The sequence below is a fragment of the Agelaius tricolor genome, unplaced genomic scaffold (assembly GCF_023055355.1).
Source record: "Agelaius tricolor isolate 1412-34295 unplaced genomic scaffold, bAgeTri1.0.p SCAF_33, whole genome shotgun sequence".
Classification (NCBI taxonomy): domain Eukaryota; kingdom Metazoa; phylum Chordata; class Aves; order Passeriformes; family Icteridae; genus Agelaius; species Agelaius tricolor.
Genome location: NW_027269293.1, coordinates 719,399 through 743,645, shown reverse-complemented (window position 1 = coordinate 743,645; position 24,247 = coordinate 719,399). Strand labels below are relative to the sequence as shown.

The 24,247-nt window shown below is 53.3% G+C and overlaps 1 protein-coding gene across 2 annotated transcripts; it reads right to left on the bottom strand.

The window, feature by feature from the left end:
* Positions 1–7,543: 7,543 nt before the first annotated feature.
* NRTN (neurturin) lies at positions 7,544–19,496 on the bottom strand. Of its 2 annotated transcripts, none has more exons than XM_071451929.1 (3): positions 19,164–19,496; positions 13,374–13,541; positions 7,544–12,077 (listed from the first exon to the last, which is right to left on the bottom strand). In XM_071451929.1, the coding sequence occupies exons 1-3, from the start codon at positions 19,306–19,308 to the stop codon at positions 11,629–11,631; spliced, it is 762 nt and encodes a 253-aa protein (XP_071308030.1). In that variant the 5' UTR covers positions 19,309–19,496; the 3' UTR covers positions 7,544–11,628. The 2 variants fall into 2 exon arrangements, with proteins under 2 accessions (XP_071308030.1, XP_071308031.1); XM_071451930.1 differs by having other exon boundaries at positions 13,374–13,632; positions 19,164–19,318.
* Between the last annotated feature and the right edge of the window lie 4,751 nt (positions 19,497–24,247).

Below are 24,247 nucleotides of genomic sequence, written 5' to 3'. Positions count from 1 at the left end.
AAGATTAAACCAAATTAAAAGTGAAGCCAAATTAAACATGAAACCAAATTAAACAAGAAACCAAATTAAACAAGAAACCAAATTAATCATGAAACCAAATTAAACATGAAACCAAATTAAACATGAAACCAAACTAAACACGAAACCAGATTAAACCTTGCACTGAAGATGTGAAGTTGGGATAACACAAAGCTGGACCTCCCAGGCTGGGATCCTCATTAATGGCTTCATTAATGAGAGGAACCAAAAATTAACACCAGGCAAGTTGATTTCTCCTGGCTGCTGCTGGATAAATCTCAGCTTGGGGGACTTTTTAACCTTAAACCAGACATTTTCATGTCTGGCTTGAATTACTCCTCCACAGGCTGTCATTAGAGAATAAAAGGAGCAGGTAATTTTAACATTTTTGAACAATTGCCCAGATTAAATTTTTTTTTTTTTTTTTTAAAGAAGAAACCTCTGTGAGCATTCACGGCCACAGAGAGGAGGCAGGGGCTGGAATGCTTTGATTTATGATGGGGCTGGGGATGCCCGGGCAGGAGCAGCTCCTTGGACAGCGGCCACACGAGCCAGGCTTGAAAGCCCTGCCGAAATCTTTGTGGTCAGAGGCTTCCAGTGCTGCTCTGATCCCTGTCTGACCATCAAACAGGGCCCAAATTCCTTCCCGATGACACGGAGGAGGGAGGGAGAAGCCAGCTGATGGATGCAGGGTGAGAGGGATGTGGCTGAGGGTCCTTTGGTGGGAGGAATTCCGTGCTGAGGTGACTCATGGAGCCTTGCAGAGCTCAGATGTTGTTTTATTCTCACTGCAGACGTGGCCATTGAACCACAGGATCCCAGAGTGCCTTGGCAGGGATCTTAAATTTCATCTCATTCCACCCCACGGACAGGGACACCTTCCACTACCCCAGGTTGCTGCAGGCTCCATCCAGCCTGGCCTTGAAGGCATTTTTGAGGGCTGAAACAACTTCCTCAGCCATGACACATTCTGCAGAGGAGCTGCACCCCCAGGCTGGAAGAGAAAACCCCGAGCAGCAGCACAGTGTGAAGCCAGGGCTGTTTGGGCCTCTCTCTTTCACATTTTCCAGGAGGGAATAGAGTGGGAAATGAGACACATCACGAGCTGCGCTCTGCTCTGAATTCCCCAAACCTTTACAGACCAGGAAAACCAGGAAAACCAGGAAAACCAGGAAAACCAGGAAAACCAGGAAAACCCGAGCCCTCCAGGGGCTCAGCCTGCCCAGCCAGGGGGGAGGCAGCAGGAGAAGCATCTTGAGCTCATTTGGGGAGTGCAGAGCAGCAGGACCAGGGCTGGGAGCTCCCTGTGCTGGGTTCAGGGGGGGCAGAGACCCCTGGGTGGGGTCCTGGGGAAGGGGGGCTGAGAATATAATATATTATATATAATTAAAATATAATAAAATTAAAATATATAATATACTATATTTAAAATCTATGATATTATATTTAATATAATTATTTATTGTTATTATTATATGTTCTATTTTTTGAAAAATCTTGTTGTCGGGATTTTTTTCTCTTGGGAAGCTGAGAAGCCTCAGCGAAAAAGGAAAAGAATATTATTTTATTTGGGTTTTTTTTGTTGTTGTTGTTTTGGAATGCGATTTGGAGATTGTTTATTTAACATGTGAATTGTTTTAATGACTAATTTCTGTCTAGCTGTGTCGGGACTGGAAGCAGACACAAGTTTTTCATAAGTATTTTGTTAAACCTTCTGTAAGTATCTTTTTTCTGTTCTTTAGTATAGCTTTAGTATAGTATTCTTTTATATAATAGAAGTACATAGAATAATGAACTTAAAAAAAATTAATCTATAAATAATAAGAATAAAAATTAATAGATATAATATATATAATATATATTATATATATTATAATATATATAATATATTATATATAATATATAATATATTATATAATATATAATATATTATATAATATATATTATATATTATATATTATATATATTATTATATATAATATATAATATAAATAATATATAATAATATAAATAAATTAATAAGAAAAATTAATCTATAAATAATAATAATAAAATAAATAAAATAATAATAAAAATTAATATATAAATAATAATTAAAATTTTAAAATAAATTAGATTTCTAAGAACATAAAGTCAAATTCTTCCTTTGTCCTGGAGGCCTAAAAACACCACAGAAAGGACCTTAAAGCTCATCCAGTGCCACTCCTTGCCCTGGGACACCTCCCAGCAGAGCAGGCTCTGGCTGCTGCTCTCATTTCTCCGAGTCCCTTTCCAGGCTCAGAGCAGGAGTTTGGGGTTGTGCCAGCCCCTACAAGGAGCTGCCCTGAATCAAATCTCTGGGCAGACAGGCTCTGGTGGGGTTTGCAAAACACTGAGCACCTTCTTGGCAGAGCTGCAGTAAATAAGAGTGAGTAAAAAAAAAAAAAAGAAAAAAAGAAAAAAAATTGGCTTGGTCTCCTGGGAAAGGAGGAGCTCCTGGCCCAGCCTGTTCCCAGCCCTGTGGAAAAGGGCTCAGGGCTGGACTGAGGGGGAAAAAATCCTCAATTCAATGAAGTTTGATGGATGAAGTAAGGGAAAAACAGCTCAGAGGGGAGGATGGGCCCCGAGGGTGTTTCTTTAGTAGAGCATTCTTTAATATAATGTAGTGTCTGGGATTTGTGCACTGGGATTCGACCTGGTGCCCACAGCAGGGCCTCCAGGAGCTCTGAGGGGTGGGAAAAGCCTCCCAGCAGAGAACCAGGGAATGGTTTGGGTTTGGGTTGGAAGGGAGCTCAAGGATCGCCCAGAGCCATGGCAGGGACACTTCCCAACGTCCCAGGCTGCTCCAACCTGGCCTTGGACACTTCTAGAGGTCCAGGGACAGCCAAAGCAGGGCTGTCCCACCTCAGCCCAGCAGGATTCCAGCCAGGATGGGACCCCAGAGCCTCCCAGCAGAGAACCAGGGAATGGTTTGGGTTGGAAGGGAGCTCAAGGATCGCCCAGAGCCATGGCAGGGACACTTCCCACCGCCCCAGGCTGCTCCAACCTGGCCTTGGACACTTCCAGGGGTCTGGGGACAGACACAGCTCGGCTGTCCCAGCCTCACCCCAGCAGGACTCAGCCAGGATGGGACCCCAGAGCCTTTAGGGTTGCCCAGAGCCCTGTGTGTCTGAGCAGGACACAGCTGTGGGGAGGTGCCTGAGCAGGGCAGGCCGTGCTCTCCCTGCTGCTTGGCCACCTCAGGGACACTCTGGGAGCTTCCCAGGAATCGGTGGCCGCTCTCTGAACCCTGCAGCCGTGGCTGGGGTGGTGCTGGGGAGCTGCTGGACGGGGCCTGCACGTGGCAGCAGTAAAAGGGCTCCTGGAGGGGTGCCCTGGCCAGAGTCAGTCACTGGTTCCCTTCCCATAAACAGAGGCAGATGAAAGCAGCAGCAGCAGCCTCAGCTGCCTCCTCCTTCCCCCCAGAGCAGCCCCTGCACACCCACCCCCCATCTGGAGCTCATTGGGGGCAGCTGCTGCAGGGACAGGGCTGGGATCCAGCTGGGATCCAGCAGGAACGGGGCCCAGCTTGGGCTGGGGTCACACCCGGGGTGCTGCCGGATGGAACCACAGCCTGGGGGCAGGAGATGGGCTCCAGGCCCCTCGGGGGTCCCCTGCAGCTCAGGGGGCTCCATGGAGCACAAAAACGAGGTGGCCACCGTGGGTTTTTGGGGCTGCTTCACCCACTGCTCGCTGCCACCAGCGCTGAGCCTCAACCCTTCAAACCCCAAGGCCAGCTGTGGTTTCACCTCCTGAATGTTTCTCAGCCCTTGGCCACTTTTCGGTTTGGGTTTTTTTGGTTTTTTTTTTGGTGAAGACCCAGGGCAGACAACTGACAAATCACCCTTAATCCACCTGAGCTGTGAAATCTCCTGGTAATCCCTGCTCCCCTCCAGGAGCCCCTCTTGGGTCCATCAATCAGCTCCTGGGTGTCCATCCCTCCTTTGGAAAACCTCCCACAGCTTCCCTGTGAACCCACCCAGGGGTCAGGGCACTGAGTAAACTGCTGGCGAGGGCAGGCCCTCATATTTATATGGAAACCCATTAGCTGGGAATATTTTATCTCCCTCCAGGTTGGGAGCAGAGGCTGGGGGCGATGGGAGGGTTCTGGAGCTGCCTCTGGAAACGCCCAGGTTTGCCCTCCACGCTTGTGGCTGCATTATCCAGCGCGTCCTTCATGCCATGGAGTGAGAAAAGTGGGTGCTGATGGTGTTCAGAGGGGAAAAAAGGAGCTGAGAGCCTTCCCTGCTGGATTTTAAGGCCAAACAAAAGCTTCCAAGCCAACGTGGATCCCTCCTGGCTGGTGGGTTTCAGCCGGCTGGTCCTTCTGGGAACCTGGGGATGTGCTGGAGTCACCATCCCTGGACAAAGCCTGGATGTGGCACTGGGTGCCAGGGTTTATTTGAGCTGTCGAGGCTGGGCTGGACTCCATGATCTTGAAGGTCTCTTTTCCAGCTTGGTCATTCTGTGAATTCTGTGAATTTGGGGGAACTTTGGGAATTCCTGGGGACTGGGGAGGTGGTGGAGTCACCATCCCTGGATGTGTTTAAATAAAGCCTGGATGTGGCACTGGGTGCCAGGGTTTGGTTGAGGTGTTTGGGGCTGGGTTGGACTCAATGATTTTAAAGATCTCTTCCAACCTGGTCATTCTGTGAATTCTGTGGATTCTGTGATTTCTGTGAATTCTCTGGATTCTGTGATTTCTGTGGATTCTGTGATTTCTGCTATTTCTGTGAATTCTGTGGATTCTGTGATTTCTGTGAATTTTGTGAACTCTGCGAATTCTGTGATTTCTGTGATTTCTGTAATTTCTGTGAATTCTGTGAATTCTGCGATTTCTGTGAATTCTGCGATTTCTGTGGATTCTGTGATTTCTGTGGATTCTGTGATTTCAGTGAATTCTGCGATTTCTGCAAATTCTGTGATTTCTGTGATTTCTGTGGATTCTGTGAATTCTGTGAGCTCAGCCCTTGCTCCTCCCCGAGCTCACCTGGCCGAGAGCTCAGCATCCGTGGGGTCAGGAAGGGCAGGAACCAGGAAGCTCCTCCAAAACACAGAGTTATTTGTCCTCAGCCCTGGGGATTAGTGAGAGCATTCACCAGAAGACAATAACTGCTCCTGTCACCCCAACGGGCTCTTTGTTCCCTGCCTGCTCCAGACTCGCCCTCAGGACTGAGCCCTCATCACGTCTGCCCCGTGCTTGCTCGTTTGCTTCATTTGTGTTAATTAACCCTGCTGAGCTCGGGTTCCTCTTGGTTTTAGTGGTACAAAAGTCTGGACTTTTCTGCCTGCCTGAGGTTTCTTTGCTGCTCCAGGGTCTTGCCCCTTGAGGCTTCCGCTGGGGCTGGAAACTCAAATCTTCAGGCCACTGGTAGTGGGGGAAGGACAGGGAGTTTCTCAAGGATGGGGTTTTTAGGCGGAATATTGAGAAACTCTGGTTCCTTCTCATGGCCAGGTGAGACCTCAGGATGGCCAGGTCAGCTTGGGGTGAGCAAACCTCGAGTTACAACCCCCTCCTTCAGGCCATGGGGTATTTTTTTGGTATTTTTTGTTCCCAAAAAATGAGTGTTCCCAAGCAAATGAGTGCTCCCAAGCCCTGCAGGAGACACCTGGACACAGGTGAGCCCCAGGAAACACTGAAGGCCTGGAATGGAAGATCTTCCGCGCCGCGTTGGAATTTGCATCTCCTGCCCCCCCAAACCACCCCAAACCTGTCCCAAAGTTCTCTCTGTGACTTTAATTCCACACCAGCCATCCATGCTCACAGCTGGAGCTAATTAAGCCTGGCAATTACACACACAGGCCTGTTCACATCCCAATGCTCAATGCAGGATCCATCCACTGTGGCCACGGCAAGGAACCAACCTGTCCCTGTCCCCCCCATGATGCTCGAGGCCTCTTCACCTGTCCTGGAGGAGATTTGGGGTGGGATTTGGGAAAAATCCTTCCCTGGGAGGGTGAGGAGGCCCTGGCCCAGAGAATCCCTGGCTGCTCCATTAGTACAGAGGAGCTGCTTTGAAATATTTGATGAGGTCACCGATGGAAAGAGAAGGAAACACCCATGGCAGGCTGGAATAGTACATATAATATAAAATTATAGTATATGTAATATAAAATTTGTCACTTACACTATGGAAGCTGACAACACACCCCTCATTTCCCAGGAATCACACCCAAAACCATCCCTGATCCCAACACTTCCCAACTTCACATTTTTTCCCCTGCTGTTTTCATCCTAAATTTCTTTTTATTCTTTTTTTTTTTTTTTTTTTGTGCTTTTGCGGGAGTCAGATTTTCCAAGCAGCCCCTTCCCATTGCATCATTAAACTTTAATTTCTCCATTTTTTGTGTTTATTGGTTTGATTCTGGACGGGCTGGCGGCGGGATTTGGGTTTTCCTTGGTGTTTCTGGAGCGTGCACACGCCGTGCACGAGCAATGGGGGAGATTTATGGCCCTCCAAAGATTCTTCCTAAAATATTTACAAAGTGGAGTTTGACTCGGGAATGTTTGACTCGGCCATGGCTGTCAGGCCTCTGGGTGGCATGAGGGGGGAATATAAACAGACCTTTTTTTCCATTCCCAAAAAAAATCCTATAAACCTTTTATCCTTTTTTTTTTTCCCCTCCCATTGTTCTCCATTTTCCGGTGCCAGGTTTGAGCCTATTTTGGAGTGAAAATCAAAATAAATTCTGTTTTTCTGGGCTAGGACTGGTGATGTTAAAGGACAGAGATTATTTCCTTTCCCTTTCCCTTTCCCTTCCCATTTCATGTGATTTCCTCACCATTTTCACATTTTTGAGCCAAGTTGGAAGCTCTCTTCCCAGAAGGGCCAAAGCTGATTATTTCTGAGTCTTTCCCCCCAAAAACCCAAATTCCCATTTTCCTTTGCCATCCCCACTCCCATGGTGGGGATTGACCATCACTCAACCATTGTGACAGAGGAGAAATCCATAAAAATCCTTCACTTTATTCCCACTTTGCCACGAGGATGGAACAGATCACACCCGAGTTCAGCTTTGTTTAAAAAAAATAATATCAAACAGCTTTTTATTTCATTTTATTTTACCTTATTTTATTTTCCCCCACCCCTCAAGGTTCAGGATAAATGGTACAAATGTAATAAATGTAAACTGCACTTGGCACCGTCGGGGTCAATAAATAACATAAAAAAGGGAGCGAGCGTGGGAGGCGTTCGGGAGGCGGCGCTTTGGGATCTAAATAAATAACATAAGTTACTTCCAATAAATAGCAGTATCCAAAATACAGATGCATTGCATCCACTTCTGCAGCCGGGCACGGGCCCGGCCGTTCCGGAGGGGAACAGCAAAATCCGGATGGTGCCGGTGGTGCTGGAACAGGAATCCCTCTTCCCCCTTCCCCCTTTTCTACCTTTTATTTTTTTTTGCCTTTTCCCCCTTTTTTCCTTTTTCTCCTTTTTTTCTTTTCCTTTTTTTTTTTTTTTATTTTTCCCCCTTTTTTATTTTTCCCTTTTTTCTCCTTTCCCCCTTCTTTTATTTTCTTTTTTCCCCTTTTTCCTTTTCCCCCTTTCTCTTCAGCCTCTTTCCCCTTCTTTTCATTTCCTTTTTGCCCTTCCCCCTTTTTTCCTATATTTTTTTCTTTTTTGCACTTTTTCTCTTTTTACCTCTTTCCCTTTTTACTTTCTCTTCTCTCCCACATTTCCACCTTTCCATTTTAATTGCTCTTTTCCCTTTTTCCCGTTATTCCTTTTCCCCCTTTTTTGTCCTTTTCCCTTTTTTTCTCCTTTATCTTTTTTCCCTCTTTTTCTTTTTTTTCCTCCCCCCCTTTTTCCTTTCTCCCTTTTTTCCTTTTCCCCTTTTTTTCTTTTTTCTCCCCCCTTTTTCCTCCTTTTCCTTTTATTTCCTTTTCCCCTTTACTCCCCCTTTCTCTCGGGCCTCCCCTTTGAGGCCACGCTTTGTTTAGCCCAGAAGGAAAACACGTGGCAGCCCCGTTCCCAATTTACCATCTGAGGCTCTGAATCCCACCAAAACATCATTTCTCTTGATAACTTGGGAAAATCCTTTATCCCAGCAGGATCCTGGAGCTGTTTAAACCCAGAACATTCCCTCTGCCAATGCTTCCATTGAGTGGAGACGACGATGAAATTTCCCCCAATTTCCCCCCCGTGGATCCCAAATTGGACCCTGGGAGCGAACGGGATCCCAAGGGATTTGTGGGATGTGTGGATCTGATCCCGAGATCAGCGTGTCCTGATGGAAAACCCACTGGAAATCCCAGAACTCACTGTGGCAGGGCTGGGAGAGCACAACCCTGGGATTTTGCACTGTCACAACCACCGGGATCGATTTAAACATCTCCAAACCTCCTGCTCTTCAAACCTTCCTCTCCCGGGAGGAGCTGCAGCCCCAGACAGACAAAAACCCAACCCCAAAATCCCCCCAACAGCTGCTGCACACTGGTTATTATTATTATTATTATTAATATTAATATTAACCAGCACATGGGATGCTGAGGAAGGAGCCAGATGAGATTCTGCTGTGGCTTTGAGGAGGGAATTTTCCACTTTTTTTTTCTTTTTTTTTTTTTGCATTGTAGACATTCTTCCGGGCAGCTCCAGCTCCTATTACAGCAGAGGGGGCTGGAGAAATGGAAAGCATTAGGGGAACCTCAGCCTCTCTATTGGAACCACATTTCCAGGGCCAGCTGGCAGCGGGATGGCACCGGGACAGCTGGAGGAGCTCCACGAGGAGGAGGAGGAGGAGCCCTGAAGAAGACATGGAAGCAGAATCCATCCTTTTGGCCACACCACGATGCCCCAGCTCACCCCACTGGGGAGTTTTGTGGCTGCAAATCCCAGCTGTTCCCAAAAAAAAAAAAACCCAGCAGGAGCAGTGGGAGGCAGATGGGGAACATCCCCTCCGCATGGGCTGGAGCTGCACTGCCAGCAGGGGGAAATTAAAAACAAAACAAAAAAAGAATACAAAAAGTGATGGATTGGAGCTATTCCTGCTGGGTTTAACACACCATTGCATTGAGTCAGGTTTTCCTCCTGGTTCTGGGGGCTCCAAGCTGGATTTGCACTGGGAATGGGGGATCTTGGCAGCTGGGGGATGTCCCTTGTCCCCTCGTCTTCCTGCGGCTCCCAGCACCACCCTGGCAACAGGAGGGTCCCTTGGGCCTGGTGCCCACCATCAAGGCACCCTAAATCCCTGGATTCTGCCAAAACTGTCCCAGACCAGGCTGCAAACACTGAGCAGAGGCAGCTCAAGCTCCAAATCCTCCTCTGCAGCACCAGGTCCTGCGCTGCTTCCACACCACCTTCCCTGCCTGCCCTGCTCTGCTTCCATTCCTTTTTCCTTACTGCAACAAAACTAATTTTAGCTTTATAGCAGCGAGAGCTGGAAAGCACCCAAGCCCTTGAGAGGACAGTTATTATTATTATTATTACCATGATCATTATTAGATTTGGGTGCTTTCTTTTTTCCTTAAACTCGAGTGAGCCGCTTATCCACAGCTCCTGCTGCCCATCTGCCATTCCCATCCTCCAGCTGATTCTTTTGGGCCACTTTTCCCATTTCCAGCCAAAATGCAGGCCTGCAAACTCACACCTTGATTCAGGAGCTGCACCTGGAGCGTGGAGTTTCTCCACTCTCAGTTCCCATTTCCTGAGTGCAGGTTTCACACCCCACACCCACGGCTGCCTCCTGCCTTTCCCGAAATCCAGGGAAAACTCCGTGTTACAGACTCCAGGCTGCCTTCCTGGGCTGCCAGCCCTGCTGAAGGATGGTGTTTATACTCCTCCACTACACCCTGGCTCCGCTCAGCCAAGAGCTGCGTTTGGATAAAAAGGAAAGAAAAAAACCCCAAAAATCCCCACAAAGCCTGGGCCTGCGTGGAGGTCGGGAATGTGGCTGCTCCAACACAAGGTGCTGCTCCCCATGCCATGCCAAGGGATGCCATCCTGCTTCCCCAAATGCTGCAGCACCATCCCTGAGCTGGGATCACCACCAGCAGCCCTCCTCCTCCTCGGGATGAAGGCACAAGGGATTTTTCCCCCCCGTTTGTCCGGAGAGAGGAGCCAGGACGGGGGGGGTGGCACCCGGAGTGTTTTCCCTCACGTTGGTTAATGCCCAGGACATGACACCAATATTCTCCTTCTGTTTATGATTTGCCTTTTCTGGGAAGGGAGCCAAGGGGAGAAAACCCATCAATCCCAGGCAACAACTCGAGCCTGCCCAGGGAATGTGAGAGTCTGCGGGCTCATTTATTTCCCTGCAGAGTAAACAGCAGTGACACTGCTGTAAATGTGAGCAGAGCCAAAGCCAGGCCTGAGTCCCCTCTCCTGCAGGATCCCAGCCCCAGGCAGAGCATGGGGGATGCTCCCAGGAGAGCTGGGGGGATTTTGGGAGACGCCAAACCAGGGATGCTCCTGCCCACGCCACTCTGCTGGTGGCCCTGGGGAGGTTCTGTCACCTCCCTGGCGGTGGCCGCGCTCTGGCCCAGCTGCCTGTGGCAGGGGCACAGGAGGTTAATCCAGTTACTTCAGATTATCCCGAGTTTTAAGAAAAGCCCCAGGGCTGCAAGAACGAGACGACGGCAGAAGGGGCACAAGCCAGAGGGAGTCAGAACCACACACAAATCACTCTCAGTGTTTCTGTGTCCCCAAACACCGGGATCTGGGGCGGCTGGACCTCCCCCAGCAGCTCAGGGTGGTCACAAAACCCCAGAGCTACAGAAAGACTCAGCTCCCACCCTGGGGCAGCACAGGGAACCTGATGCACCCCAAACCTGTAATGCACCCTAAAACACACCTTGAGTGTGCAGCAGGCCCCAAAACACACCCGGAGTGTGCAGCACAGCCCAAAACACACCCAGAGTGTGCAGCACACCCCAAAACACACCCAGAGTGTGCAGCAGGCCCCAAAACACACCTGGAGTGTGCAGCAAGGCCCAAAACACACCCAGAGTGTACAGCACACCCCAAAACACACCCGGAGCGTGCAGCACACCCTAAAACACATCTTGAGTGTGCAGCACACCCCAAAACACACCCGGAGTGTGCAGCACACCCCGAAACACACCTGGAGTGTGCAGCAAGGCCCAAAACACACCCGGAGTGTGCAGCACACCCTGTCCAGTACCACACAGCTCCGACACTGCTCACAACTCCCCCTGCACGTGCCACACCCCTGTGCCACACCCCTGTGCCACACCCTGACACAGAACCCCTGGCACACATGTGTGTATGCGTGTGTGTGTGTGTCCCCCATGCCAGAGACACCTGCACTGCACCACCCCCGTGCAGGTAACGTAGCCGGTGACACGTGTGATGTGTGTGACACGTGTGACACGTGTGACACGCAGTGCAGCCCGTGCACGCCGAGGGCACGTTGCACACCCACTGCCACCTCAGCAGGGACCTCTGGGCCACCCGCAGAGGGGACAACAGACTTGAGCCGCCACCACCACCACCTCTCCAACCGCCCCGCCACGGCGGCGGCCACGTCTCTAGTCCAGTGACGGTGACGCCGAGGGACACGCCAGCGGCTCAGTCTCTCCTCCTCCGGCCGCCCCGGCCTCCATCCCGGCCCTGCGCCCGGGTGTCCCCCGTGTCACACGCAGCCGCACTCCTTGGCCGACAGCTCGTTGACGGTGTAGTAGCGGTTGTAGGCATCCAGGAAGGAGACGTCGTCGTCGTAGGCCAGCGGCCTGCAGCACGGCCGCGCGCGGATCTTCTCCTTCCGGATCTTTCTGCGGCTCCTCATGCTCTTGAGGGAGAGGTCGTAGCTGCGCACGGCGGCCTCGCAGGTGCCGCTGCAGTAGCGGAACAGGACGGTCTCGTCCGACTCGTAGCCCAGGCCCAGCTCGCTGACGCTGACCTCGAGCTCGCGCAGCTCGCAGGGTTTGTGGCGGGCGCGGGCGCGCTTGCGGCGGCCGCCGGCGCGGGGGAACAGCGGCAGCTCGTGCCCGCCCGAGTTCACGGCCTGGCGGTAGCGCTCCACCAGCGCCGAGAGCAGCTGGCGCATCTCGCCCTCCGTGTAGCTCTCCAGCAAGGCGCTGTCTGCAGGAGGAGGGGACGCGGTTAGAGGGTGGCCCCGTGGAGGGTGAGGGGTGCTGGGGTGGGTGGAGAAGGCCTGAGGTGGGAGATCCTCCATGGGTGAGGGTCTGGGCATCCTCCGGGATGGAAGGGCCTTGGGGTGGGTGGAAAACCTCAGGATGGAGGTTCCCTGGGGTGGGTGGAGACTCCCTCAGGATGGAGACTCCGTCAGGATGGAGATTCCCTGGGGTGGGTGGACATCCCCCAGGATGGAGACTCCCTGGGGTTGGTAAACATCCTCCAAGAAGAAGGTTCCTTGGGGTGTACAACTCCCAGGATGGAGATTGCCTGTGGTGGGTGGATAACCTCAGGAGGGAGGTGCCTTTGGGGTGGGTGGACCTCCCCCAAGATGGAGACTCCCTGGGGATGGTAAACATCCTCCAGGAAGAAGGTTCCTTGGGGTGTACGACTCCCAGGATGGAGATTCCCATGGTGGGTTTACATCCACCTGGATGGAGGTCACCTGAGATGGGAGATCCTCCATGGCTGAGGATCTCAGGATCCTCCAGGATGGAGGTGCCTTAAGGTGGATGGATGATCCCCAGGATGGAAATTCCCTGAGGTGGGTGAACGTTCCCTAGGATGGGAGTCCCTTGGGGCCGGTGGATTTGGGGAGAAGCCCCAGTAAATTTCCTCTTGGCGCTGTTTCACTGTGCTCTGGGAACCCCAAGAGCCCCTGAGACCCCAGGGCCAGCAGCCAACACACAAACTGTGCCCATCCCTCTGTCCCAGCCCTAAATCCAGGGTTATTCCAGCTCGGCTCCGCAGGAGGCACAGGAAAGACAGAGGAAAGCGTGATCTGACAGCTTGTCATCGATTTCCAAATTTCCACCCAAAAAAAGCAGTTCCTCTGGTTTGGAATCAAAACAAACACGTGGGGATTTCCAGCCCTCAGGGAGTACTGAGGGGTGAGCCGGGGGAGCTGCTGCCGTGCCCTCATCTTCAGCTCCTGTTTGACATTTTCCATTTGTAAAAAATAGCACGGAACAACAAAAAAAAAATTACCAAAAAAAAAAAAGGCCATTTGGAAGGGAATAAAAGCAGCTTCTTTGCAGGAACTGAGCTGTTTGAGTTCCCCTCTGTGGAGAGCTCTGCTGTGCTCACACCAAAGTTTGGTGCCCAGTGCCTCCTGCTCGCCACAAACCCTCCTAAAGGGGATGTTGGGATGCAGGAGAGGGCAGGGAGTGACCCCAGAGGGATTTGGGGGATCTGTGGGGCTGGGGGGGACAGTGACCCCGGGGTGGAGGAGCAGGAGCTTACACTGGGCCAGCAGAGAGCCGTGGCGTTGCAGCGCCCGCGGGGATCTCCGCAGCGAGGAGGAGGAGGAGGAGGAGGAAGAAGAAGAGGAGGAGGAGGAATCCCGTGAGGAAGACGGCGAGGAAGGCAAGGGGCTGAGTTCCCGGCTTCCGCTGAACATGTCTCTACAAACTAAAATGGATAACATGGAACTGAGGAGCATCGATGCAATGGCTGCAAACTTCCATACCTTCATCTTAGAGCAAGTCAGAACATTGAAACTCTGCAAAACAGGCAAAACAAACATCCTTAATGTGTGCCCCCGGCCCCCAGAGCCCCTCACCTCCCTGCCTCCCTCCCTCCCTGAGGTTTGGGATGGGGGATCCTTGCCCTGGGATCCCCTTGGCTCCAGCTGCTCCCTTCCCAACACCAGCACAGTGCTGAGATGGGGAAACTGAGGCACGAGGGGCAGCCCAGGGGTGTGCTGGGCTGGGCTGGGAGAATGGCCATGGAAAAGGTGCCTTGGGGCTGGTGGTGGCAATGGGGACGAGGTGGCAGCAATGGGGACAAGGTGGCACCAATGGGGATGAGGTGACACCAATGGGGATGAGGTGACACCAGTGGGAATGAGGTGGCACCAATGGGGATGAGGTGACACCAATGGGAATGAGGTGGCACCAGTGGGGATGAAGTGGTATCAATAGGGACAAGGTGGCACCAATGGGGATGAGGTGGAACCAATAGGGATGAGATGGCAGCAATGGGAATGAGGTGGCACCAGTGGGGACAAAGTGGCATCAATAGGAACAAGGTGGCAGCAATAGGGACAAGGTGGCACCAATGGGGATGAGGTGACACCAATGGGAATGAGATGGCAGCAATGGGAAAGAGGTGACACCAGTGGGAATGAGGTGGCACCAATGGGGATGAGGTGGCAGCAATAGGGTCAAGGTGGCACCAATGGGGATGAGGTGACACCAGTGGGGATGAGGTGACAGCAATGGGGACAAGGTGGCACCCATGAGGTGCCACAGGATGAGGTGACGCCAGTGGGGACAAGGTGGCAGCAATAAGGATGAGGTAGCAGCAATGGGGATAAGGGAACACCAACGAGAATGAGGTGACACCAGTGGGGACGAGCTGGTGGCCCCGTCCCAGCTCTTCCCACAAACACAGATGAGGTGACACCAGTGGGGACAAGGTGGCACCACTGGGGATGAGGTGACACCAGTGGGGACAAGCTGGTGGCCCCGTCCCAGCCCTTCCCACAAGCACAGCTGCTCCCACTGCCCCTCACTCCACCCAGGTTTCCTGACAGGACAGGGACACTCCTGCCACCCCAGCCTGTGTCGCTCCTCCCTGGAACGTTCCCTTGGGAAGCAGAGGGCAGCAGGAGGAGCCCCTGGCTCTGGTGGGTTTGATGTCCCTGTCCTTCCACCTCCTGGCTCCTGTATTTATTTCAGCTCCTTGCAAACTCCAAATATTTTTCCTTTTAAAATAAATTTTCCACGGGGGTGTTATTTGGTGGGGGGGGGGGAAAGGACACTTTGTTCTGCCCTCCAGGAGGACAAACAGCTTTTAACAGCTGAAGTTTGGTGTTTTGGGAGGTGAATTCCATGAGCAGTGGGATCACACAACCTCCATCGCCCAGGGGGCTCAGCCCCCTTTGTCCTGCTCGGGGGAGGAAAAGGCTGGGCCAGGGCAGGGCTGTGACACTCGATCCCCCCACCTGAGGAAGGGCCTCTGGCTCCTTGCAGGCCCATAAAATTTTAGGAGAGCGGTTCCAGGCTCGCTGCACGTCCCATAAAACAGCCTCCCATTCCGGCAGCCAGCAGCCCTGGCCCCCACCCACTCGCCTGTGACCTTTCGAGAGACTCAAATCCCAGCTCCAAAGTGCAAAACAATAACAACAAAGTTATTCCAGGCTTTGCTGTTGGTTTCTTTTGCTCTAAAAAGCCCCAGACCAGCCCCGTCCAACCTGGCCTTGGACACTTCCAGGGATGATGGTGTTTCCACTTGTTTTTCCTGATAAATCAAAAATCCAGCAGATGTTTTTTGCCCACAAAAAGTGGAGCGTTTGGGGTTCTCTGGTGTCCCTCACTTTTCACACTCTTGCTTTTTCCCATCCCTCTCGTTTTTCAACCCCATTCCCAGTTTTTCCAGCAGACTCTTGGGATTTGTTCCCGATGTCCACAGACTCCTTAAAGCTCACAGAGGGAGAAAAGTGAATTTATTTTTTTTTTCCCCCCCAAATCCTCCTTGCTGAAGGGTTGAAAGGAGGAGATGCCAAAACTTTCAGTGCTGATGCTTCAAAGCAGAGGACCCAAAAGACATTATATTCTAAGTGTGCCATAAATTTTCCGTCGATTCATGTTTCCGGGCATTGATTCATTATTTTCCAGAGCCCAGCCTCAAGAATGGATGGAGCCACGGTGTGGCCGAAGGATTTTTGGCAGCACAAAGCACTTGGAAAGACAGAGGCCTTGATGGGACATCAGAGAGAGCTTCCACCTGCCACACACTGTTTATTTGAGTGCCTTACATGGGAGCCAAGCTGCTTTGAAATCCCGGCTCCTCATGACTCATCCTGCAGGAATTAAACAATTTCCATGGGCAGCCGCTCCAGAGGCTGCTCCTCCAGCAGCAGCTCCAGCTCAACGCCTGGTCCTGCTCACAGGATGGGGCTGGGCTGTCCTGGAGAGGATGAGGCTGGTGGAGAGACAGGCTGTTCCCAAGACTGCCTCAGATCTTCCCCAAAACTGCCTCAGATTTTCCCCAAAAACTTCCTCAGACTGTCCTCAAAACTCCTTCAAATTTTCCCCAAAACCCCCTCAGACTGTAAGAAAAACACCCTCAGATTTTCCCCAAAATCTTCTTCAGATTGTCCCCAAAACCCCTTTAGATTTTACCCCAAAACTTCCTCAGATCGTCCTCAAAACTCTTCCAGATTTTCCCCAAAACTTCTTCAGATTTTACCCCAAAACTTCCTCAGATTGTCCTCAAAACTCTTCCAGATTTTCCCCAAAACTTCTTCAGATTTTACCCCAAAACTTCCTCAGATCATCCTCAAAACTCCTCCAGATTTTCCCCAAAACTTCTTCAGATTTTACCCCAAAACTTCCTCATGCTGTCCATAAACTCCTTCAGATTTTCCCCCAAAACTTCCTCACACTGTCCCCAAAATTCCTTCAGATTTTCCCCAAAACTTCTTCAGACCATTCCAAAATTGCATCAGACCTCCCCCAAAATTTACCACAAGCTCCCAAAATACTTTCTTAGGGATTGAGCTGTGAGGACTGGAGCCTGCAGTGCCCCTGGATCAAACTGGTCTCAAAATGCCAAAACTGGCCCCAAACAAGGAGCATTGAAAGGGAAAAAAAAGCCCCAAACCCTGCTTTGAGCTGGACCTGTTGGATTTTCCTGCTCTTTTGACAGAAAGTGGTGCACAAAGGAGGGGAAAATGTCCCTGTCCCATCTCCAGCTCTGCTCTCAGCTCATCCCTGCTCCTCCTCCTCCCCCTGCAGCTCTTCCCAGTCCCCCTAAGCAGAGGCAGAGCGCAGTGTGGGACACATGGTTCTGCTTTGCCTCGGTGAAATCCAGCCCAGCAGCTCCCCCCAGACCCCCCAAAGGGCCAACCACAAACCAGGCACAGCCTCAGCCCTGGGATGCAGCCCTGATCCTCTGGGGAAGGTCTGGGGGAAGTGTGACCCCAGCGAGGGAAATGGGGCTGGGCATGGACCCGCTGGGGGGAGAGGGAAATGGGGTGGGGGAAAAGGGAGTGGGACAGAGGAGAGGGAAATGGGATGGAGGAGAGGGAGATGGGATGGAGGAGAGGGAAATGAGATGGTGGAGAAGGAGATGGGATGGAGGAGAGGGAAATGAGATGGTGGAGAGGGAGATGGGAGGGTGGAGAGGGAAATGGGATGGAGGAGAGGAAAATGAGATGGTAGAGAGGAAGGGGAGATGGTGGAGAAGGAGGTGGGATGGGGTGAGGATAATGGGACGAGGGAGAGGAAAATGGGATGGAAGAGAGGGAGATGGGAGGGTGGAGAAGGAGATGGGATGGGGGAGAGGAAAATGGGGTGGAGGAGAGGGAAATGGGATGGGGGAGAGGGAGGTGGGATGGAGGAGAGGGAAACGGGATGGAGAAGAGTGAAGTGGGATGGTGTAGAGGAAAATGGAAGGGTGGAGAGGGAGATGGGACAGAGGAGAAGGAGATGGGATGGAGGAGAGGGAGGTGGGATGGAGGAGAGGGAGGTGGGATGGTGAGAAGGTGGGATGCTGGGATGCTGGGATGCTGGGATGCCGGGATGCTGGGATGGTGAGAAGGTGGGATGCTGGGATGCTGGGATGGTGGGATGCTGGGATGCTGGGATGGAGGGATGCTGGGATGCTGGGATGCTGGGATGCTGGGATGGAGGGATGCTGGGATGCTGGGATGCTGGGATGGTGAGAAGGTGGGATGGAGGAGAGGGAGGTGGGATGCTGGGATGGTGGGATGGTGGGATGGTGGAGAAGGTGGGATGGTGGGATGGTGGGATGCTGGGATGGAGGAGAAGGTGGGATGCTGGGATGGTGGGATGCTGGGATGGTGGAGAAGGTGGGATGCTGGGACGGTGGGATGCTGGGATGCCGGGATGCTGGGATGCTGGGATGCCGGGATGCTGGGATGGTGTGGGGCAGGAGGAGCTCCAGCACTCCCAGAGCCCCAGGCTGAGCGCGCCAAGCCCTCGTTCTCACGCTGCCGTGACATTTACGTTCGGGCTGAATTACGGCGGGTTTGGTTTACGTCTCTCCAAACAGCTGGAGAGCAACAAACCCACCCTCAACACGGTGGAAATAATGAGGAAAAGCCTCCCCTGCCGAGCTGGTGGGATGGGGATGGATGGGCCAGGGCACCCCGTGGTGCCGGGAGCGACGCCAGGGGTGGTGGCCACGCCAAGTCGTGGTTGGAGGAGGAAGCCTGGGGAGCTTCCACCCATCCGAGCAGCTCTTGCTGTGGCCACGTCCAAATTCCCACCATTCCACGGAATCACGGAGTCCCAGACCGGTTTGGGTTGTAAGGGACCTTAAAGCCCATCCAGTGGCACCCCTGCCACACCTTCCACACCTTCACACCTTCCACAACTTCCTCACCTTCCACACCTTCCTCACCTTCCACACCTTCCTCACCTTCCTCACCTTCCACACCTTCCTCACCTTCCTCACCTTCCACTCTCCCAGGCTGTTCCAAGTCCCACCCAGCTTGATTTGAAATTTTCCCTCATTTTGGATTCGGCAGAGCCAAACCAGCTCAAAGGAGGAGGCACCAGGGCAAGGCAGGGATTTGGGGACACTGCCTCGTCCATATGCACATCCCAGACACCAAAGGGCATCACCTTTGGGAATGAGCAGGCACAGGGCCCCCGGAGCCCCTCAGCACAGCCAGACCCCACAGTGGGAAGGAGATGACCCATCCCAAATTCCCAAATCCCACAGAACAGGACAAATCCTGCCAGAGAGGGGTCCGGGAGCTCTTCCAGGAGGGAAAGGAGCACAGGGGAGGAAAATCCCAATTTGTGCCAGGGCCAAGGGGCACCTTGAGCCACCCCTGCGTGGCAGGGACAGCATCCTGTGCCCGAGCCCGGCCGGTTTGCACGGGGAGAAGCCAAATCCCCCGGGATGGAAATCCCGGCAGGAGCACAGCTCCGGTGGCCCCAAAACAGCGACCCCGCGGCCACGACCCCCCGCCGTCTCTCCCCGCCCCCAGGAGCTGCCCCCAGACCCATTTTGGGGCTGGATTCGTGCACGGAAGCCTCGGGGCAGGGCTCTCACCGCGTCCCGCGGGGTCCCCGCTGCCTCCATCCGCGCCGGCGCTGGGCTGCGGGGGAGCTGCCGGCCCGCAGGGATGGATCCATGCCCTGGGAGGCTGCGGCGGAGCCTTTGATTCCTTCCCCGGAGGTCTCGCGTGGGCTTTCATGTCATTAATTAACGGGATCCGCAGCGGGAGGGATCCCGCTGGATGCGGGGCCGAGCGCGGGGGTTTCCACCCCTGCTGGGACCAGTCTGGGACCGGTTCAGCCCCGGTTCAGCCCAGGCTGGGCCCGGCCCATCCCTGCAAGGGCAGATAATGCTGCTGCACGCCCTGCAGCCTCGGCTTCCCGCCGGAGGCTGGGAATGCAGCTGCAATATAAATCAGCAGGAAATAAAAGCGGGGTTTGATGCAGCGCAGCTCCTGCAGTGTCACCCAGCGCGGCCCGGGGACACCTGGGGGTGTCTGTGCAGGGCCCGGGGGGACACCTGGCCGAGATCTGCCCCCGACACCGCCCAGCTCTGACAAACATCATCAAATCCTGCACCTTTCGGCGATATTTATTCCCTTTCCAGCTCAAAAGCAGCCAAAAACGTTTAAAAATCGTTGTGGGCTGGGCATGGGTGATGTGCTCCCAGTTTGTGCTCCCAGTTTGGGCTCCCAGTTTGTGCTCCCAGTTTGGGCTCCCGGTTCGTGCTCCCAGTTTGTGCTCCCAAATTGTGCTCCCAGTTTATGCTCCCAGTTTGGGCTCCCAGTTTGTGCTCCCGGTTTGTGCTCCCAGCCCAGTGTCCCCACCGATCCCTCAAGGTGCGGCAGCCCCGCCAAGGTCACCGCGGCTGCAGCAAAGCCCAAACCCCTCCCTAAGCCGATTCCGTCAGGTCTAAGCAGCAGCGAGAGCCGCCCTTCACGGGAAGAGGTGAGTAATTAGAGATTAATTACTGATAAAATCCCTCGGGGTATTGCCCAAGGGCTGCAGCGGGAGCAGAGCCAGGCTCGGGGTGAATAACACCAAAACCGAGCGGGGATGTCTGCGGGAAAACTCCCTGCGGACAGATCCCCTTTGCTGAAGGGCAGAGAAAATCAAATTGCATCGCTTGAAATCCCACCAAAACCAGCGTGGTTCGTGTGGCCACGGAGGAAATCAGGGATAAGAGCAGCCAAGGACCCCCCACCCGCTGCTGGGCGCCTTTGGGTGCTGCTGTGCCAATCTCCTGCACGCCCGGTGCTGCTTTTCCAGCCCAAATTTTCCCTCTCGTGCCAAAACCTGGACTCTAAATGTCAATTATTTTTGGATCCGGAGTGACGCCCCCCCCCTCCCCGGAATTAATAAACTTCCCGATGCCAAAAAGGGGCGGTTTGTCAGAGGAAACTAATTACTGTGGCTTGTTTGAACAATCCCAGTGCCTCGGGAAAGAGGGTTAAAAGCTTAAATTTTGGCAGCGAGACGGAGCCCAGGCCCCAGATGTGCTTTGCTCTGGGCCCGTTTCGACACCGCTGGTATCTGAGAGCTGCCACGGCTGCGCTGGGGGGCAAAATCTCCTTTTTTCCAAGAAAGGAAAAGCCCTCGGTGGGATCAGGGAGGGAGGAATAGGCCAGAGGCAGGAGGGGTCGCCTCCCACAGCACAGCTTGGCCACTTTCCCCTTCCCTGGTTTTTAGGGTTTCCTCCGTTGTGGATTCCCCAAATCCCTGGAGGGGTCATGGTGCTGCAGGGTGCCTCAGTTTCCCCCTTGGAAAAACACCTTGAAGGTGTAAATTCCTGATTTGCCCGGGGGTCCACCTGGGAAATATCCGGGTATTGATTCCTGATTTTCCCGGGGTTCTGTCTGGGAAATATCAAGGTATTGATTCCTGATTTTCCCGGGGTTCTGTCTGGGAAATATCCGGGTATTGATTCCTGATTTTCCCGGGGTTCTGTCTGGGAAATATCCGGGTATTGATTCCTGGTTTGCCCGGGGTTCTGTCTGGGAAATATCCAGGTATTGATTCCTGATTTTCCCAGGGTTCCACCTGGGAAATATCCGGGTATTGATTCCTGATTTGCCCAGGGTTCCACCTGGGAAATATTCAGGTATTAATTCCTGATTTTCCCGGGGTTCCAGCTGGGAAATATCCAGGTATTGATTCCTGATTTTCCCGGGGTTCCAACTGGGAAATATCCGGGTATTAATTCCTGATTTTCCCGGGTTCCACCTCTGCCTTTTCCACACGTCTCAGGCGCGCTGAGGCACTGCGCCTCCGCATCCCTCCAGCTCCCACCTGAGCAATTCCCATCCTCATCGCCCGGGAATCAGGCCCTGCCCTGAGCCAGCTCTCCCTCCTGCGGGATGCAGCGCTGGGATGCGGGATCCCCGCGGGATCAGCGCCCGCCCGCATCCCCAGCAGGCAGCGCAGGTGATGCCGATGCCGAGCCGGGGATCGCCCCCGTTCTCCGCTCGCTTCTCCCCGCATTCCCGGCCGCACGGGTTCCCCCGGGTTATCAGAGCGCTTTGCTGAGGGCACCGAGCCCCGAGCGGGGTTTGCAAATCCAATTTGCGCTAAAGCCTCGCGGCGGGGCTTGGCCGGAGCAGGGAGCGGGATCCCATCAGGATTTACTGCCCGACTCCAGCCAACACATTGAAGCACTTAGAGCTGCTGCAGAGCGAGCGCGGAGGAGGAATTGCGGCCGGGACGGCAGCGGCAGCGAGCTGGGAACGCGGATTGCAGCCAGGGGCATTTCAGAGCTGCGAGATGCCTGGGGGTGTTCCGAAAATTAACCCGCAAACATCAGAGGTTTATGTCCAAAAAGGAGACAGGGGAGTCCTTGTTACTTCATTCGGATAAAGGGAGAGGCCGTGGGGCGTTCTCCTGGATCTCTCCAATTTTTGGAGGATGCAGCCTCCCTTTTTATCCCAATTTCCTGGCCTCATTTCCCTTCTCTCTTTCCCCATTTCTGAGGTACTTGAGAGGTACAGACTTCCCAATACACCTGATACCAGAGATTTCCCTCTAATGTATAACCCTCCCTTTTCATTCTTATTTCTAACTGAATTTAGGGGTTTTTCCCCATTAGCTGAGGTACTTGAGAGGCACAGGCTCCCCAATATGCTTGACACCAAAGATTTCCCTCTAATGCCTAACCCTCCCTTTTCATTTTTAATTCTTACAGAATTTAGGAGTTTTTCTTCCCCATTGTTTCTTTCATCTTTCAATGTCTAATTTCATCTATCAGCAAACCTAAAGTTCATTTTGTAAAAGCAAATATCTTTTCCCATTCATCGATCAGGGAATCCTTCCCATTGTTTCTTTAATCTCCCAGTGCTGGTTTTATCCACCAGCAGACCCAGAGCTTGTCTGTAAAGACAAATCCACCGTTCCTCTCAGGGGAAATGGGGCTGGGGGTGATGGGGAGAGCTGGAGGGTCCCCAAAGGGCAGCAGGTTGGCTCAGCTGGGCCTTTGCATGTGGAGATGGTGACAGAAGGGACAGGGACACGGGCCTGAGCTCTGCTGTCACTGCAGGGAAAACCGGCTGGGATCCCTCAGGTGTCGCCCTGAATTTTTAAGATTTTCTAACCCTTCTGATGTTTGCATTCTTGTAATGAACTTCCTCACGCACTTGCTGTAAATAACTCATTGGTTTTGCATTCTTTTATGGAGGAGGAGAAATTTGATGGGCTGTTGGTTTGCCCAGTGGCATTGCAGAGCTGGCACTGTCGCCCTCCAATCCACTGCCACTTTTGGTAATCTATAAATGTTGGAGTCAGAAAAATAAAGGTCCCTTTTTTACCTTGAAAGAGCAGCGAGCTCATGTCGTGTTGTTTCGTGCCCGATAATGGCACCCAGGGATGAGAGGTTTTCCACTGGGAAGAGCCACACGGTTTCCTAAAAAGCAGAATTTTCCCTCTGCTCCCACCCTGGATATCAGTGTGGGGGGAGAGCTGTGGCCTCGCTGCCCTTCCCACCCCGCTGGCCTCTCCCTCCCATGGCTCCAGCTCAGCTGTGGGTAAAAGATTGGGATGGCTGCTCCTGCTGCCATAAAAGCACCGATTACAACTGGAGCACAGCCACCAAATCCTGCCCACGCTGCCGCCGAGGAGCTGCCACCGGCGGCGAGGGGCGGGGCAGGTGACACTGACGGGGACAATCTGCACCTTTTCCTGCCCTTTTCCCACCTTTGCCGGAGCAGAGGCTGCTCAGAGCGGCCAGAAGTTCAGGAAGGTGCTGTTGGAAGATGATGGCGCGGCCAAAGAGCTCCAGCAAAACACGGACTGGGGCATTTCTCTGTCACTGCCCGTGGGAATGGGGCTGGTCCTGCTGCAGCTCCTGTGCTGGTGGCAAGGGACAGAGGACATGGACCATCCTCAGATTGATCTCCCAGAGCAGCTGGGGCTGCCCCATCCCCACCAGTGTCCAAGGCCAGGGCGTGGAACCGCCTGGGAGAGTGGGAGGTGCCCCTGCCCGAGGTCCTTTCCAACCCAAACCATTCCAGGACTCCATCACCTGCTCCTGGAGACAGGAGGGGACCAGACCCCCTCTCCTCCCCATCCTCCTCTGTCAGGGGGATCCCACCATGGGTGATGCTTTGCCAGGACACAGCTCTGTCCATGCCCAGAGGGTTCCCACCACCCAAATCCTGCCTGGAGCCTTCCAGCCTCCCCTTTTCCCTCCCTAAACTTCTCTTGGACACCAAACAGGTGGGGTTTTGCCCCAGTTCAGGGTGATGCTGTCAGTGCCCAGCCCGGCTCAGCAGAGCTCTGCTCCTCCCTCATCCTCTCCCAGCGCTGGCACCGTCCCTCCCAGGCTGCTCTGAGGAGCTGCTAAGCCTCAAAAATGTGCTTTCAATATGCCAACACCACTTAATGAAGAGAGCAGCTGCCCTGTTAAACCAGAGGCCAGCCTTTCCTCCGGGGAGCGCGGGATGGGCGTTCCCAGCTGGGACCTTCGGTGCTGAAGGTGCCGTGGTTCACACCCGAGGTTTGGGCTGGCCTCGGTGTCCCCTGTGCTGCACGAGGACACGGCCTTGGGAAGGCAGCAGAGAGGGATAAAAACAGGGAAAACCAAGAAAAGCCACCCCAGCCCCTCGCTGGGAGCGTTCCCTGCCTGCTCCTCCCAGCACAGAGAACACAACC

Coding starts and splice junctions, on each gene's coding strand:
- NRTN (XM_071451929.1), bottom strand. CDS start 19,308: ATGAAAGCCCACGCGAGACCTCCGGGGAAGGAATCAAAGGCTCCGCCG. Junction 13,542..19,163: donor CGGGGACCCCGCGGGACGCG/GTGAGAGCCCTG, acceptor TATCCATTTTAG/TTTGTAGAGACATGTTCAGC. Junction 12,078..13,373: donor CGGCTCTCTGCTGGCCCAGT/GTAAGCTCCTGC, acceptor CTCCTCCTGCAG/ACAGCGCCTTGCTGGAGAGC.